This window comes from Bombina bombina, chromosome 4, assembly GCF_027579735.1.
Source record: "Bombina bombina isolate aBomBom1 chromosome 4, aBomBom1.pri, whole genome shotgun sequence".
Lineage (NCBI taxonomy): Eukaryota > Metazoa > Chordata > Amphibia > Anura > Bombinatoridae > Bombina > Bombina bombina.
The window spans coordinates 1,230,010,592-1,230,028,690 of record NC_069502.1 but is presented as its reverse complement, the minus strand read 5'-3'; the positions used below and the strand labels follow the sequence as shown (position 1 = coordinate 1,230,028,690).

Below are 18,099 nucleotides of genomic sequence, written 5' to 3'. Positions count from 1 at the left end.
TGACTACACTTAACAGGAGAAATGAAGCATTTTCAGCCCCCGCGAGCCTAACAGCCCACAGGGAAAAAAGTCAAATTTTAAGGTAAGAAAAAAATTGATTTATTCATATGCATTATCCCAAATATGAAACTGACTGTCTGCAATAAGGAACGTTGAACATCCTGAGTCAAGGCAAATAAATGTTTGAACACATATATTTAGAACTTTATATAAAAGTGCCCAACCATAGCTTAGAGTGTCACAGAAAATAAGACTTACTTATCCCAGGACACTCATCTACATGTAGTAGAATGCCAAACCAGTACTGAAACGAGAATCAGTAGAGGTAATGGTATATATAAGAGTATATCGTCAATCTGAAAAGGGAGGTAAGAGATGAATCTCTACGACCGATAACAGAGAACCTATGAAATAGACCCCGTAGAAGGAGATCATTGAATTCAAATAGGCAAAACTCTCCTCACATCCCTCTGACATTCACTGCACACTGAGAGGAAAACCGGGCTCCAACCTGCTGCTGAGCGCATATCAACGTAGAATCTAGCACAAACGTACTTCACCACCTCCATAGGAGGCAAAGTTTGTAAAAACTGATTTGTGGGTGTGGTGAGGGGTGTATTTATAGGCATTTTGAGGTTTGGGAAACTTTGCCCGTCCTGGTAGGAATGTATATCCCATACGTCACTAGCTCATGGACTCACTTTTTTTTTTTTGTTCATCAGGGGGTCAGGGTCGTCAGGGGGTTCACGTGCTCAAGTGCTCCTATAGAGGAGCCTCCACTGCTTACTGTGTGTCACCTCCTTATCCCCCCTCCTACCTACTGTGCGTCACCTCCTTATCACCCCTCCTATCTACTGTGTGTCACCTCCTTATCACCCCTCCTACCTGTGTGTCACCTCCTTATCACCCCTCCTACCTGTGTGTCACCTCCTTATCACCCCTCCTACCTGTGTGTCACCTCCTTATCCCCCTCCTACCTACTGTGCGTCACCTCCTTATCCCCCTTCCTACCTGTGTGTCACCTCCTTATCCCTCCTCCTACCTACTGTGTGTCACCTCCTTATCCCCCCTCCTACCTACTGTGTGTCACCTCCTTATCCCCCCTCCTAACTACTGTGTGTCACCTCCTTATCCCCCCTCCTACCTACTGTGCGTCACCTCCTTATCACCCCTCCTACCTACTGTGTGTCACCTCTTTATCCCACCTCCTACCTACTGTGTGTCACCTCCTTATCCCCCCTCCTACCTACTGTGTGTCACCTCCTTATCCCCCCTCCTACCTACTGTGTGTCACCTCCTTATCACCCCTCCTACCTACTGTGCGTCACCTCCTTATCACCCCTGCTACCTGCTGTGCGTCACCTCCTTATCACCCCTGATACCTACTGTGCATCATCTCCTTATCCCCCTCCTACCTGTGTGTCACCTCCTTATCCCCCCTCCTACCTACTGTGCGTCACCTCCTTATCACCCCTGCTACCTACTGTGTGTCACCTCCTTATCACCACTCCTACCTACTGTGTGTCACCTCCTTATCACCCCTCCTACCTACTGTGTGTCACCTCCTTATCACCCCTCCTACCTGTGTATCCCCTCCTTATCACCACTGCTACCTACTGTGCGTCACCTTATCATCCCTCTTGCCTGCTTCGAATCACCTCCCCATAAGACTTTGCCTCACCTCTCCCTCCTCCATGTCCTCAGCGAGAATTCCTGTATCCAGCTCCTGTAAGGTAAAGAGATGTTGATCTCTCTGCAGGTCTTTCGCCTCCTGCAAGTTTCGCAGCATCTGCTGGGGAAATCTGTTCGGGAAACAAATCCCTATCTGATCGACCACAGAGTTCTCCAACCAGCAGGGACCAAGGGAGAGTAAACGATCTGCCATATAATGTCTGAAACACACAGTATTGAAGTCAGTTTAGTGAGGCAGCATTTCCAGCACAAAGATTTGTAGAAGACAGACAAGAGCAGGTGACTAATGTGCAACAATGAATCATGGGAATCACAGAGAAACCCCTAGATAACAGCATACTGCATACAGATAGGTATCAGCCTCGGCATCATATTATTTAGCTGCTGCCCATTGCCAAAAGTTTCTCTACCGCACAAGCTCTTGAACATAATTAATAGCAGAGTGAATCAGGGGCACGGGATGCTGATCTACTGAGCTGTCTGCTGGGTAGGCAGAAGGTCAGCACATGAGATGGGTAGAGAAGTTTTCCTTGTGCCTATAATTTTCAGCAAACTACACATAGTGTAAGTCACAGTTCCCCAGGTGTAGCGTAATGTAATGCACCATACACTCTGTGTTACGAGAAGTAAAATCATTCTACTATTACACACGTGCACTAATGGCCTTTCACTGACCTGTAGAAATGTTCAAAGGAGTTTGCCAGCTCTAAATCTGACAAAAAAAGAACAAAGTCCAGAAACTGATGCAGCTGGTTCATCAACTGAAGGTCATACGAGTCTTCGCGAATCTCCTTAATCATATGATCTATGTACCGTGCAAACTGCTCAGTCACCTGTAGGAGAACAAAGATACTCACTAGATAAGTAACCTGCATAGAGCAACAGGGGCACACACACTGGGTAAGTAACCTGCAGAAAGCAACAGGGGCACACACACTGTGTAAGTAACCTGCAGAGAGCAACAGGGGCACACACACTGTGAAAGTAAGCTGCAGAGAGCAATAGGGGCATATACACTGTGTAAGTAATCTGCAGACAGGGACAGTGACACACACACTGGGTAAGTAAGCTGCACAGAGAAACAAGGCATATACACTGTGTAAGTAACATGCAGAGAGCAACAGGGGCACACACACTGTGTAAGTAAGCTGCAGAGAGCAACAGGGGCACACACACTGTGTAAGTAAGCTGCAGAGAGCAACAGGGACACACACACTGGGTAAGTAACCTGCAGAGAGGGACAGGGACACACACACACTGGGTAAGTAACCTGCAGAGAGCAACAGGGGCACACACACTGTGTAAGTAACCTGCAGAGAGGGACAGGGACACACACACTGGGTAAGTAACTTGCAGAGAGGGACAGGGACACACACCGGGTAAGTAACCTGCAGAGAGGGACAGGGACACACACACTGGGTAAGTAACCTGCAGAGAGGGACAGGAACACACACACACTGGGTAAGTAACCTGCAGAGAGGGACAGGGACACACACACTGGACAAGTAAGCTGCAGAGAGAAACAAGGCATATACACTGGGTAAGTAACCTGCAGAGAGGGACAGGGCATATACACTGGGTAAGTAACCTGCAGAGAGCAACAGGGCATATACACTGTGTAAGTAACCTGCAGAGAGCAACAAGGCATATACACTGTGTAAGTAACCTGCAGAGAGCAACAGGGCACATACACTGTGTAAGTAAGCTGCAGAGAGCAACAGGGGCGCACACACTGGGTAAGTAACCTGCAGAGAGCAACAGGGGCGCACACACTGGGTAAGTAACCTGCAGAGAGCAACAGGGCATATACACTGGGTAAGTAACCTGCAGAGAGGGACAGGGACACACACACTGGGTAAGTAACCTGCAGAGAGGGACAGGGACACACACACTGGGTAAGTAACCTGCAGAGAGGGACAGGGACACACACACTGGGTAAGTAACCTGCAGAGAGGGGCAGGGACACATACGCTGGGTAAGTAACCTGCAGAGAGCAACAGGGGCACACACACTGTGTAAGTAACCTACAGAGAGGGACAGGGACACACACACTGGGTAAGTAACCTGCAGACAGGGACAGGGACACACACACTGGGTAAGTAACCTGCAGAGAGCAACAGGGACACACACACTGGGTAAGTAACCTGCAGAGAGCAACAGGGACACAGACACTGGGTAAGTAACCTGCAGAGAGCAACAGGGACACAGACACTGGGTAAGTAACCTGCAGAGAGGGACAGGGACACAGACACTGGGTAAGTAACCTGCAGAGAGGGACAGGGACACACAAACTGGGTAAGTAACCTGCAGAGAGGGACAGGGACACACACACACTGGGTAAGTAACCTGCAGAGAGCAACAGGGGCACACAAACTGGGTAAGTAACCTGCAGAGAGGGACAGGGACACACACACACTGGGTAAGTAACCTGCAGAGAGCAACAGGGGCACACACACTGTGTAAGTAACCTGCAGAGAGGGACAGGGACACACACACTGGGTAAGTAACCTGCAGAGAGGGACAGGGACACACACACTGGGTAAGTAACCTGCAGAGAGGGACAGGGACACACACACTGGGTAAGTAACCTGCAGAGAGGGACAGGAACACACACACACTGGGTAAGTAACCTGCAGAGAGGGACAGGGACACACACACTGGGTAAGTAACCTGCAGAGAGGGACAGGGACACACACACTGGGCAAGTAACCTGCAGAGGGGGACAGAGACACAAACACTGGGTAAGTAACCTGCAGAGAGGGACAGCGACACACACACTGGGTAAGTAACCTGCAGAGAGGGACAGGGACACACACACTGGGTAAGTAACCTGCAGAGAGGGACAGGGACACACACACTGGGCAAGTAACCTGCAGAGGGGGACAGAGAAACAAACACTGGGTAAGCAACCTGCAGAGAGGGACAGGGACACAAACACTGGGTAAGTAACCTGCAGAGAGGGACAGCGACACACACACTGGGTAAGTAACCTGCAGAGAGGGACAGGGACACAAACACTGGGTAAGTAACCTGCAGAGAGGGACAGGGACACACACGCTGGGTAAGTAACCTGCAGAGAGGGACAGGGACACACACACTGTGTAAGTAACCTGCAGAGAGGGACAGGGACACACACACTGTGTAAGTAACCTGCAGAGAGGGACAGGGACACACACACTGTGTAAGTAACCTGCAGAGAGGAACAGGGACACACACGCTGGGTAAGTAACCTGCAGAGAGCAACAGGGGCACACACACTGTGTAAGTAACCTGCAGAGAGGGACAGGGACACACACACTGGGTAAGTAACCTGCAGAGAGGGACAGGGACACACACACTGGGTAAGTAACCTGCAGAGAGGGACAGGGACACACACACTGGGTAAGTAACCTGCAGAGAGGGACAGGGCATATACACTGGGTAAGTAACCTGCAGAGAGGGGCAGGGACACACACACTGGGTAAGTAACCTGCAGAGAGCAACAGGGACACACACACTGGGTAAGTAACCTGCAGAGAGCAACAGGGGCACACACACTGTGTAAGTAACCTGCAGAGAGGGACAGGGACACACACCGGGTAAGTAACCTGCAGAAAGGGACAGGGACACACACACTGGGTAAGTAACCTGCAGAGAGGGACAGGAACACACACACACTGGGTAAGTAACCTGCAGAGAGGGACAGGGACACACACACTGGGCAAGTAAGCTGCAGAGAGAAACAAGGCATATACACTGTGTAAGTAACCTGCAGAGAGCAACAAGGCATATACACTGGGTAAGTAACCTGCAGAGAGGGACAGGGCATATACACTGTGTAAGTAACCTGCAGAGAGCAACAGGGCACATACACTGTGTAAGTAACCTGCAGAGAGCAACAGGGCATATACACTGTGTAAGTAACCTGCAGAGAGCAACAGGGCACATACACTGTGTAAGTAAGCTGCAGAGAGCAACAGGGGCGCACACACTGGGTAAGTAACCTGCAGAGAGCAACAGGACATATACACTGGGTAAGTGAGAGCAACAGGGGCACATACACTGTGTAAGTAACCTGCAGAGAGGGACAGGGACACACACACTGTGTAAGTAACCTGCAGAGAGGGACAGGGACACAAACACTGGGTAAGTAACCTGCAGAGAGGGACAGGGACACACACACTGTGTAAGTAACCTGCAGAGAGGGACAGGGACACACACACTGTGTAAGTAACCTGCAGAGAGGGACAGGGACACAAACACTGGGTAAGTAACCTGCAGAGAGGGACAGGGACACACACACTGTGTAAGTAACCTGCAGAGAGGGACAGGGACACAAACACTGGGTAAGTAACCTGCAGAGAGGGACAGGGACACACACGCTGGGTAAGTAACCTGCAGAGAGGGACAGGGACACACACACTGTGTAAGTAACCTGCAGAGAGGGACAGGGACACACACACTGGGTAAGTAACCTGCAGAGAGCAACAGGGGCACACACACTGTGTAAGTAACCTGCAGCGAGGGACAGGGACACACAAACTGGGTAAGTAACCTGCAGAGAGGGACAGGGACACACACACTGGGTAAGTAACCTGCAGAGAGGGACAGGGACACAAACAATGGGTAAGTAACCTGCAGAGAGCAACAGGGACACACACACTGGGTAAGTAACCTGCAGAGTGGAACAGGGACACACGCACTGGGTAAGTAACCAGCAGAGTGGAACAGGGACACACACACTGGGTAAGTAACCTGCAGAGTGGAACAGGGACACACACACTGGGTAAGTAACCTGCAGAGAGCAACAGGGACACACACACTGGGTAAGTAACCTGCAGAGAGCAACAGGGACACACACACTGGGTAAGTAACCTGCAGAGAGGGACAGGGACACATACGCTGGGTAAGTAACCTGCAGAGAGCAACAGGGGCACACACACTGGGTAAGTAACCTGCAGAGAGGGACAGGGACACACACACTGTGTAAGTAACCTGCAGAGAGGGACAGGGACACACACACTGGGTAAGTAACCTGCAGAGAGGGACAGGGACACACACACTGGGTAAGTAACCTGCAGAGAGCAACAGGGACACACACACTGGGTAAGTAACCAGCAGAGAGCAACAGGGACACAGACACTGGGTAAGTAACCTGCAGAGAGCAACAGGGACACACACACTGGGTAAGTAACCTGCAGAGAGCAACAGGGACACAGACACTGGGTAAGTAACCTGCAGAGAGGGACAGGGACACAGACACTGGGTAAGTAACCTGCAGCGAGGGACAGGGACACAAACACTAGGTAAGTAACCTGCAGAGAGGGACAGGGACACACACACTGGGTAAGTAACCTGAAGAGAGGGACAGGGACACACAAACTGGGTAAGTAACCTGCAGAGAGGGACAGGGACACACACACTGGGTAAGTAACCTGCAGAGAGCAACAGGGGCACACACACTGTGTAAGTAACCTGCAGAGAGGGACAGGGACACACACACTGGGTAAGTAACCTGCAGAGAGGGACAGGAGCACACACACACTGGGTAAGTAACCTGCAGAGAGGGACAGGGACACACACACTGGGTAAGTAACCTGCAGAGAGGGACAGGGACACACACACTGGGTAAGTAACCTGCAGAGGGGGAAAGAGACACAAACACTGGGTAAGCAACCTGCAGAGAGGGACAGGGACACAAACACTGGGTAAGTAACCTGCAGAGAGGGACAGGGACACACACGCTGGGTAAGTAACCTGCAGAGAGGGACAGGGACACACACACACTGTGTAAGTAACCTGCAGAGAGGGACAGGGACACACACACTGTGTAAGTAACCTGCAGAGAGGGACAGGGACACACACGCTGGGTAAGTAACCTGCAGAGAGCAACAGGGGCACACACACTGTGTAAGTAACCTGCAGAGAGGGACAGGGACACACACACTGGGTAAGTAACCTGCAGAGAGGGACAGGGACACACACACTGGGTAAGTAACCTGCAGAGAGGGACAGGGCATATACACTGGGTAAGTAACCTGCAGAGAGGGGCAGGGACACACACACTGGGTAAGTAACCTGCAGAGAGCAACAGGGACACACACACTGGGTAAGTAACCTGCAGAGAGCAACAGGGACACACACACTGGGTAAGTAACCTGCAGAGAGGGACAGGGACACTTACACTGGGTAAGTAACCTGCAGAGAGGGACAGGGACACACACACTGGGTAAGTAACCTGCAGAGAGGGACAGGAACACACACACACTGGGTAAGTAACCTGCAGAGAGGGACAGGAACACACACACTGGGTAAGTAACCTGCAGAGAGGGACAGGGACACACACACTGAGTAAGTAACCTGCAGAGAGGGACAGGGACACACACACTGGGTAAGTAACCTGCAGAGAGGGACACACACACTGGGTAAGTAACCTGCAGAGAGGGACAGGGACACACATACTGGGTAAGTAACCTGCAGAGGGGGACAGAGACACAAACACTGGGTAAGCAACCTGCAGAGAGGGACAGGGACACAAACACTGGGTAAGTAACCTGCAGAGAGGGACAGGGACACACACACTGGGTAAGTAACCTGCAGAGAGGGACAGGGACACACACACTGGGTAAGTAACCTGCAGAGAGGGACAGGGACACACATACTGGGTAAGTAACCTGCAGAGGGGGACAGAGACACAAACACTGGGTAAGCAACCTGCAGAGAGGGACAGGGACACAAACACTGGGTAAGTAACCTGCAGAGAGGGACAGGGACACACACGCTGGGTAAGTAACCTGCAGAGAGGGACAGGGACACACACACACTGTGTAAGTAACCTGCAGAGAGGGACAGGGACACACACACTGTGTAAGTAACCTGCAGAGAGGGACAGGGACACACACGCTGGGTAAGTAACCTGCAGAGAGCAACAGGGGCACACACACTGTGTAAGTAACCTGCAGAGAGGGACAGGGACACACACGCTGGGTAAGTAACCTGCAGAGAGCAACAGGGGCACACACACTGGGTAAGTAACCTGCAGAGAGGGACAGGGCATATACACTGGGTAAGTAACCTGCAGAGAGCAACAGGGACACACACACTGGGTAAGTAACCTGCAGAGAGCAACAGGGACACACAAACTGGGTAAGTAACCTGCAGAGAGCAACAGGGCATATACACTGGGTAAGTAACCTGCAGAGAGGGACAGGGACACACACACTGGGTAAGTAACCTGCAGAGAGGGACAGGGACACACACACTGGGTAAGTAACCTGCAGAGAGGGACAGGGACACAAACACTGGGTAAGTAACCTGCAGAGAGGGGCAGGGACACAAACACTGGGTAAGTAACCTGCAGAGAGCAACAGGGCATATACACTGGGTAAGTAACCTGCAGAGAGGGGCAGGGACACACACACTGGGTAAGTAACCTGCAGAGAGGGACAGGGACACACACACTGGGTAAGTAACCTGCAGAGAGGGACAGGGACACAAACACTGGGTAAGTAACCTGCAGAGAGGGACAGGGACACACACACTGGGTAAGTAACCTGCAGAGAGGGACAGGGACACACACACTGGGTAAGTAACCTGCAGAGAGCAACAGGGACACACACACTGGGTAAGTAACCTGCAGAGAGGGACAGGGACACATACGCTGGGTAAGTAACCTGCAGAGAGTACCAGGGGCACACACACTGTGTAAGTAACCTGCAGAGAGGGACAGGGACACACACACTGGGTAAGTAACCTGCAGAGAGGGACAGGGACACACACACTGGGTAAGTAACCTGCAGAGAGCAACAGGGACACACACACTGGGTAAGTAACCTGCAGAGAGCAACAGGGACACAGACACTGGGTAAGTAACCTGCAGAGAGCAACAGGGACACAGACACTGGGTAAGTAACCTGCAGAGAGGGACAGGGACACAGACACTGGGTAAGTAACCTGCAGAGAGGGACAGGGACACAAACACTAGGTAAGTAACCTCCAGAGAGGGACAGGGACACACACACTGGGTAAGTAACCTGCAGAGAGGGACAGGGACACACAAACTGCGTAAGTAACCTGCAGAGAGGGACAGGGACACACACACTGGGTAAGTAACCTGCAGAGAGCAACAGGGGCACACACACTGTGTAAGTAACCTGCAGAGAGGGACAGGGACACACACACTGGGTAAGTAACCTGCAGAGAGGGACAGGGACACACACACTGGGTAAATAACCTGCAGAGAGGGACAGGGACACACACACTGGGTAAGTAACCTGCAGAGAGGGACAGGGACACACACACTGGGTAAGTAAACTGCAGAGAAGGACAGGGACACAAACACTGGGTAAGTAACCTGCAGAGAGGGACAGACACACACACGCTGGGTAAGTAACCTGCAGAGAGGGACAGGGACACACACGCTGGTTAAGTAACCTGCAGAGAGGGACAGGGACACACACGCTGGGTAAGTAACCTGCAGAGAGCAACAGGGGCACACACACTGTGTAAGTAACCTGCAGAGAGGGACAGGGACACACACGCTGGGTAAGTAACCTGCAGAGAGCAACAGGGGCACACACACTGTGTAAGTAACCTGCAGAGAGGGACAGGGACACACGCTGGGTAAGTAACCTGCAGAGAGCAACAGGGACACACACACTGGGTAAGTAACCTGCAGAGAGGGACAGGGACACACACACTGGGTAAGTAACCTGCAGAGAGGGACAGGGCATATACACTGGGTAAGTAACCTGCAGAGAGGGGCAGGGACACACACACTGGGTAAGTAACCTGCAGAGAGCAACAGGGACACACACACTGGGTAAGTAACCTGCAGAGAGCAACAGGGAAACACACACTGGGTAAGTAAACTGCAGAGAGGGACAGGGAAACACACACTGGGTAAGTAACCTGCAGAGAGGGACAGGGACACACACGCTGGGTAAGTAACCTGCAGAGAGGGACAGGGACACACACGCTGGGTAAGTAACCTGCAGAGAGCAACAGGGGCACACACACTGTGTAAGTAACCTGCAGAGAGGGACAGGGACACACACACTGGGTAAGTAACCTGCAGAGAGGGACAGGGACACACACACTGGGTAAGTAACCTGCAGAGAGCAACAGGGACACACACACTGGGTAAGTAACCTGCAGAGAGCAACAGGAACACAGACACTGGGTAAGTAACCTGCAGAGAGCAACAGGGACACAGACACTGGGTAAGTAACCTGCAGAGAGGGACAGGGACACAGACACTGGGTAAGTAACCTGCAGAGAGGGACAGGGACACACACACTGGGTAAGTAACCTGCAGAGAGGGATAGGGACACACAAACTGGGTAAGTAACCTGCAGAGAGGGACAGGGACACACACACTGGGTAAGTAACCTGCAGAGAGGGACAGGAACACACACACACTGGGTAAGTAACCTGCAGAGAGGGACAGGGACACACACACTGGGTAAGTAACCTGCAGAGAGGGACAGGGACACACACACTGGGTAAGTAACCTGCAGAGGGGGACAGGGACACAAACACTGGGTAAGTAACCTGCAGAGGGGGACAGGGACACAAACACTGGGTAAGTAACCTGCAGAGAGGGACAGGGACACAAACACTGGGTAAGTAACCTGCAGAGAGGGACAGGGACACACACACTGGGTAAGTAACCTGCAGAGAGGGACAGGGACACACACACTGGGTAAGTAACCTGCAGAGAGGGACAGGGACACACACACTGGGTAAGTAACCTGCAGAGAGGGACAGGGACACAAACACTGGGTAAGTAACCTGCAGAGAGGGACAGGGACACACACACTGGGTAAGTAACCTGCAGGGAGGGACAGGCACACAGACACATGACATATATCTACTGAGACATACAGGACATGACATTGAATCTAATCAAACTCACGTGAAGAGCTGTCAGGAAAGAGAGATGTAAGAGACCCTCGCAGAATCCCTGGCGCAAAGAAAGTAAAAATAGTGTCTGCTGTCCAAAGAGCTCTTCCATTGCACGTCTGAGACCCAGATACAAAGAACAGAACTGGGAAACAAGGTCTGTGTTGTTCCATGAAACCTCCAAAAATCGCTGCACCTGTGTGAGAGAAATAAATAACTCAGCACAAGAAAAACTAAATTTATGCTTACCTGATACATTCTTTTTTCTTTCCTGGCTTGGAGAGTCCACAAATCCATTCTAATTACTATTCAACTCCTGGCCACCAGGAGGCGGCAAAGAACACCCCAGCAAAGCTTTAAGTATCCTCCCACTTCCCAGTCATTCAGCCGGAGGAATATGGAAAGAGAAGACAGCACAGGCCAAAGAGGTACCTGAAGTTTAGAAATTGACAAAAAACGGTGTCTAAAATCTTAGATAAGGGCGGGTCGTGGACTCTCCATGCCAGGAAAGAAAATAATTTATCAGGAAAGCATACATTTTGTTTTCTTTCCAATGGCACGGAGAGTCCACACATCCATTCTAATTACTAGTAGGAACCAATACTCAAGCTAGAGGAGAAACAAGACAGGCAAACCTAAACTGAAGGCACCACCGTTTGAAGAACCTGTCTCCCAAAAGAAACCTCAGATAAGGCAAAAACATCAAATGTATAATAAATTATAAAAGAATGAAAACGAGGACCCAAAAGGACGCCTTAAAAATCTTCCCCACAGGAGCCCTGTTTTAAAGGGTCCAAGAAGAAGAAAACAGCACGGATTGATGAACCGAAATCCTTTCAGGAAGTTGATAACCATCTGTCTCAGAAACCAACCGAAACACACTCCTTAACCAAAAAGAAAGAAAGGTTGACTTGATTCTCGCCCTCACTTAATAAATACTACAAAAAAGGGCAGAAGATTAAAGAAAAACCTTAATAAACTAGAGATAGAATATGAGCGCACAACATTACCTCCAGGAGAGAAACAGACGACTCTTCAGAGAAGAGGGAGGACAAAAAAAAGGGAGGGAATCCTAATCCGGAACAATGACCACCTTATACGCAAGACAATAAGACAAGGGAAGCCCACTGCAGAGCCAAAAGTTCTGAGACTCTACTATATGACCAAGACAATTAATATAAACTGAATGCATAGCCTCAAGCCAAGACTAGTGGAAAACCAGAGGAACAAAATTAGGACTACAAAGTGGAGCCAAAGGAATAATACAGGTTTGATTCTGACCAAGGCCTGAACAAAGGTCGGATATCTGTTAAGTTAGCCAAACTTCTACGAAATAAAACAGAGAGAACAAAAAACATAATTTATGTAAGAACTTACCTGATAAATTCATTTCTTTCATATTAACAAGAGTCCATGAGCTAGTGACGTATGGGATATACATTCCTACCAGGAGGGGCAAAGTTTCCCAAACCTTAAAATGCCTATAAATACACCCCTCACCACACCCACAAATCAGTTTAACGAATAGCCAAGAAGTGGGGTGATAAGAAAAAAAGTGCGAAGCATATAAAATAAGGAATTGGAATAATTGTGCTTTATACAAAAAAATCATAACCACCACAAAAAAGGGTGGGCCTCATGGACTCTTGTTAATATGAAAGAAATGAATTTATCAGGTAAGTTCTTACATAAATTATGTTTTCTTTCATGTAATTAACAAGAGTCCATGAGCTAGTGACGTATGGGATAATGACTACCCAAGATGTGGATCTTTCCACACAAGAGTCACTAGAGAGGGAGGGATAAAATAAAGACAGCCAATTCCTGCTGAAAATAATCCACACCCAAAATAAAGTTTAACAAAAAACATAAGCAGAAGATTCAAACTGAAACCGCTGCCTGAAGAACTTTTCTACCAAAAACTGCTTCAGAAGAAGAAAATACATCAAAATGGTAGAATTTAGTAAAAGTATGCAAAGAGGACCAAGTTGCTGCTTTGCAGATCTGGTCAACCGAAGCTTCATTCCTAAACGCCCAGGAAGTAGATACTGACCTAGTAGAATGAGCTGTAATTCTTTGAGGCGGAATTTTACCCGACTCAACATAGGCAAGATGAATTAAAGATTTCAACCAAGATGCCAAAGAAATGGCAGAAGCTTTCTGGCCTTTCCTAGAACCGGAAAAGATAACAAATAGACTAGAAGTCTTACGGAAAGATTTCGTAGCTTCAACATAATATTTCAAAGCTCTAACAACATCCAAAGAATGCAATGATTTCTCCTTAGAATTCTTAGGATTAGGACATAATGAAGGAACCACAATTTCTCTACTAATGTTGTTGGAATTCACAACTTTAGGTAAAAATTCAAAAGAAGTTCGCAACACCGCCTTATCCTGATGAAAAATCAGAAAAGGAGACTCACACGAAAGAGCAGATAATTCAGAAACTCTTCTAGCAGAAGAGATGGCCAAAAGGAACAAAACTTTCCAAGAAAGTAATTTAATGTCCAATGAATGCATAGGTTCAAACGGAGGAGCTTGAAGAGCTCCCAGAACCAAATTCAAACTCCAAGGAGGAGAAATTGACTTAATGACAGGTTTTATACGAACCAAAGCTTGTACAAAACAATGAATATCAGGAAGAATAGCAATCTTTCTGTGAAAAAGAACAGAAAGAGCGGAGATTTGTCCTTTCAAAGAACTTGCGGACAAACCCTTATCTAAACCATCCTGAAGAAACTGTAAAATTCTCGGTATTCTAAAAGAATGCCAAGAAAAATGATGAGAAAGACACCAAGAAATATAAGTCTTCCAGACTCTATAATATATCTCTCGAGATACAGATTTACGAGCCTGTAACATAGTATTAATCACGGAGTCAGAGAAACCTCTATGACCAAGAATCAAGCGTTCAATCTCCATACCTTTAAATTTAAGGATTTCAGATCCGGATGGAAAAAAGGACCTTGTGACAGAAGGTCTGGTCTTAACGGAAGAGTCCATGGCTGGCAAGATGCCATCCGGACAAGATCCGCATACCAAAACCTGTGAGGCCATGCCGGAGCTATTAGCAGAACAAACGAGCATTCCCTCAGAATCTTGGAGATTACTCTTGGAAGAAGAACTAGAGGCGGAAAGATATAGGCAGGATGATACTTCCAAGGAAGTGATAATGCATCCACTGCCTCCGCCTGAGGATCCCAGGATCTGGACAGATACCTGGGAAGTTTCTTGTTTAGATGAGAGGCCATCAGATCTATCTCTGGAAGCCCCCACAATTGAACAATCTGAAGAAATACCTCTGGGTGAAGAGACCATTCGCCCGGATGCAACGTTTGGCGACTGAGATAATCCGCTTCCCAATTGTCTACACCTGGGATATGAACCGCAGAGATTAGACAGGAGCTGGATTCCGCCCAAACCAAAATTCGAGATACTTCTTTCATAGCCAGAGGACTGTGAGTCCCTCCTTGATGATTGATGTATGCCACAGTTGTGACATTGTCTGTCTGAAAACAAATGAACGATTCTCTCTTCAGAAGAGGCCAAAACTGAAGAGCTCTGAAAACTGCACGGAGTTCCAAGATATTGATCGGTAATCTCACCTCCTGAGATTCCCAAACTCCTTGTGCCGTCAGAGATCCCCACACAGCTCCCCAACCTGTGAGACTTGCATCTGTTGAAATTACAGTCCAGGTCGGAAGAACAAAAGAAGCCCCCTGAATTAAACGATGGTGATCTGTCCACCACGTTAGAGAGTGCCGAACAATCGGTTTTAAAGATATTAATTGATATATCTTCGTGTAATCCCTGCACCATTGGTTCAGCATACAGAGCTGAAGAGGTCGCATGTGAAAACGAGCAAAGGGGATCGCGTCCGATGCAGCAGTCATAAGACCTAGAATTTCCATGCATAAGGCTACCGAAGGGAATGATTGAGACTGAAGGTTTCGACAGGCTGTAATCAATTTTAGACGTCTCTTGTCTGTTAAAGACAAAGTCATGGACACTGAATCTATCTGGAAACCCAGAAAGGTTACCCTTGTTTGAGGAATCAAAGAACTTTTTGGTAAATTGATCCTCCAACCATGATCTTGAAGAAACAACACAAGTCGATTCGTATGAGACTCTGCTAAATGTAAAGACGGAGCAAGTACCAAGATATCGTCCAAATAAGGAAATACCACAATACCCTGTTCTCTGATTACAGACAGAAGGGCACCGAGAATCTTTGTGAAAATTCTTGGAGCTGTAGCAAGGCCAAACGGTAGAGCCACAAATTGGTAATGCTTGTCTAGAAAAGAGAATCTCAGGAACTGATAATGATCTGGATGAATTGGAATATGCAGATATGCATCCTGTAAATCTATTGTGGACATATAATTCCCTTGCTGAACAAAAGGCAATATAGTCCTTACAGTTACCATCTTGAACGTTGGTATCCTTACATAACGATTCAATAATTTTAGATCCAGAACTGGTCTGAAGGAATTCTCCTTCTTTGGTACAATGAAGAGATTTGAATAAAACCCCATCCCCTGTTCCGGAACTGGAACTGGCATAATTACTCCAGCCAACTCTAGATCTGAAACACAATTCAGAAATGCTTGAGCTTTCACTGGATTTACTGGGACATGGGAAAGAAAAAATCTCTTTGCAGGAGGTCTCATCTTGAAACCAATTCTGTACCCTTCTGAAACAATGTTCTGAATCCAAAGATTGTGAACAGAATTGATCCAAATTTCTTTGAAAAAACGTAACCTGCCCCCTACCAGCTGAACTGGAATGAGGGCCGTACCTTCATGTGAACTTAGAAGCAGGCTTTGCCTTTCTAGCAGGCTTGGATTTATTCCAGACTGGAGATGGTTTCCAAACTGAAACTGCTCCTGAGGACGAAGGATCAGGCTTTTGTTCTTTGTTGAAACGAAAGGAACGAAAACGATTGTTAGCCCTGTTTTTACCTTTAGACTTTTTATCCTGTGGTAAAAAAGTTCCTTTCCCACCAGTAACAGTTGAAATAATAGAATCCAACTGAGAACCAAATAATTTGTTTCCCTGGAAAGAAATGGAAAGTAGAGTTGATTTAGAAGCCATATCAGCATTCCAAGTCTTAAGCCATAAAGCTCTTCTGGCTAAGATAGCCAGAGACATAAATCTAACATCAACTCTAATAATATCAAAAATGGCATCACAGATGAAATTATTAGCATGCTGGAGAAGAATAATAATATCATGAGAATCACGATTTGTTACTTGTTGCGCTAGAGTTTCCAACCAAAAAGTTGAAGCTGCAGCAACATCAGCCAATGATATAGCAGGTCTAAGAAGATTACCTGAACATAGATAAGCTTTTCTTAGAAAAGATTCAATTTTTCTATCTAAAGGATCTTTAAACGAGGTACCATCTGACGTAGGAATGGTAGTACGTTTAGCAAGGGTAGAAATAGCCCCATCAACTTTAGGGATTTTGTCCCAAAATTCTAACCTGTCAGGCGGAACAGGATATAATTGCTTAAAACGTTTAGAAGGAGTAAATGAATTACCCAATTTATCCCATTCCTTAGCAATTACTGCAGAAATAGCATTAGGAACAGGAAAGACTTCTGGAATAACCGCAGGAGCTTTAAAAACCTTATCCAAACGTATAGAATTAGTATCAAGAGGACTAGAATCCTCTATTTCTAAAGCAATTAGTACTTCTTTAAGTAAAGAGCGAATAAATTCCATCTTAAATAAATATGAAGATTTATCAGCATCAATCTCTGAGACAGAATCCTCTGAACCAGAAGAGTCCAAAGAATCAGAATGATGGTGTTCATTTAAAAATTCATCTGTAGAGAGAGAAGATTTAAAAGACTTTTTACGTTTACTAGAAGGAGAAATAACAGACAAAGCCTTCTTTATGGATTCAGAAACAAAATCTCTTATGTTATCAGGAACATTCTGCACCTTAGATGTTGAGGGAACTGCAACAGGCAATGGTACATCACTAAAGGAAATATTATCTGCTTTAACAAGTTTGTCATGACAATTATTACAAACAACAGCTGGAGGAATAGCTACCAAAAGTTTACAGCAGATACACTTAGCTTTGGTAGATCCAGCAGGCAGTGGTTTTCCTGTAGTATCTTCTGGCTCAGATGCAACGTGAGACATCTTGCAATATGTAAGAGAAAAAACAACATATAAAGCAAAATAGATCAAATTCCTTATAAGACAGTTTCAGGAATGGGAAAAAAATGCCAAACATCAAGCTTCTAGCAACCAGAAGCAAATGAAAAATGAGACTGAAATAATGTGGAGACAAAAGCGACGCCCATATTTTTTGGCGCCAAATAAGACGCCCACATTATTTGGCGCCTAAATGCTTTTGGCGCCAAAAATGACGCCACATCCGGAACGCCGACATTTTTGGCGCAAAATAACGTCAAAAATGACGCAACTTCCGGCGACACGTATGACGCCGGAAACGGAAAATAATTTTTGCGCCAAAAAAGTCCGCGCCAAGAATGACACAATAAAATG

At 47.4% G+C, this 18,099-nt stretch overlaps 1 protein-coding gene across 1 annotated transcript in view; it reads right to left on the bottom strand.

Moving 5' to 3' along the window:
* CUL9 (cullin 9) overlaps nucleotides 1-18,099 on the bottom strand; it is a gene marked incomplete in the record, with an annotated part of 1,346,550 nt that overhangs the window by 570,647 nt on the left and 757,804 nt on the right. Inside the window, 3 exon segments of the mRNA XM_053712774.1 lie at nucleotides 1,682-1,892; nucleotides 2,368-2,525; nucleotides 11,588-11,770. Coding sequence (XP_053568749.1) covers nucleotides 1,682-1,892; nucleotides 2,368-2,525; nucleotides 11,588-11,770 — 552 coding nt within the window.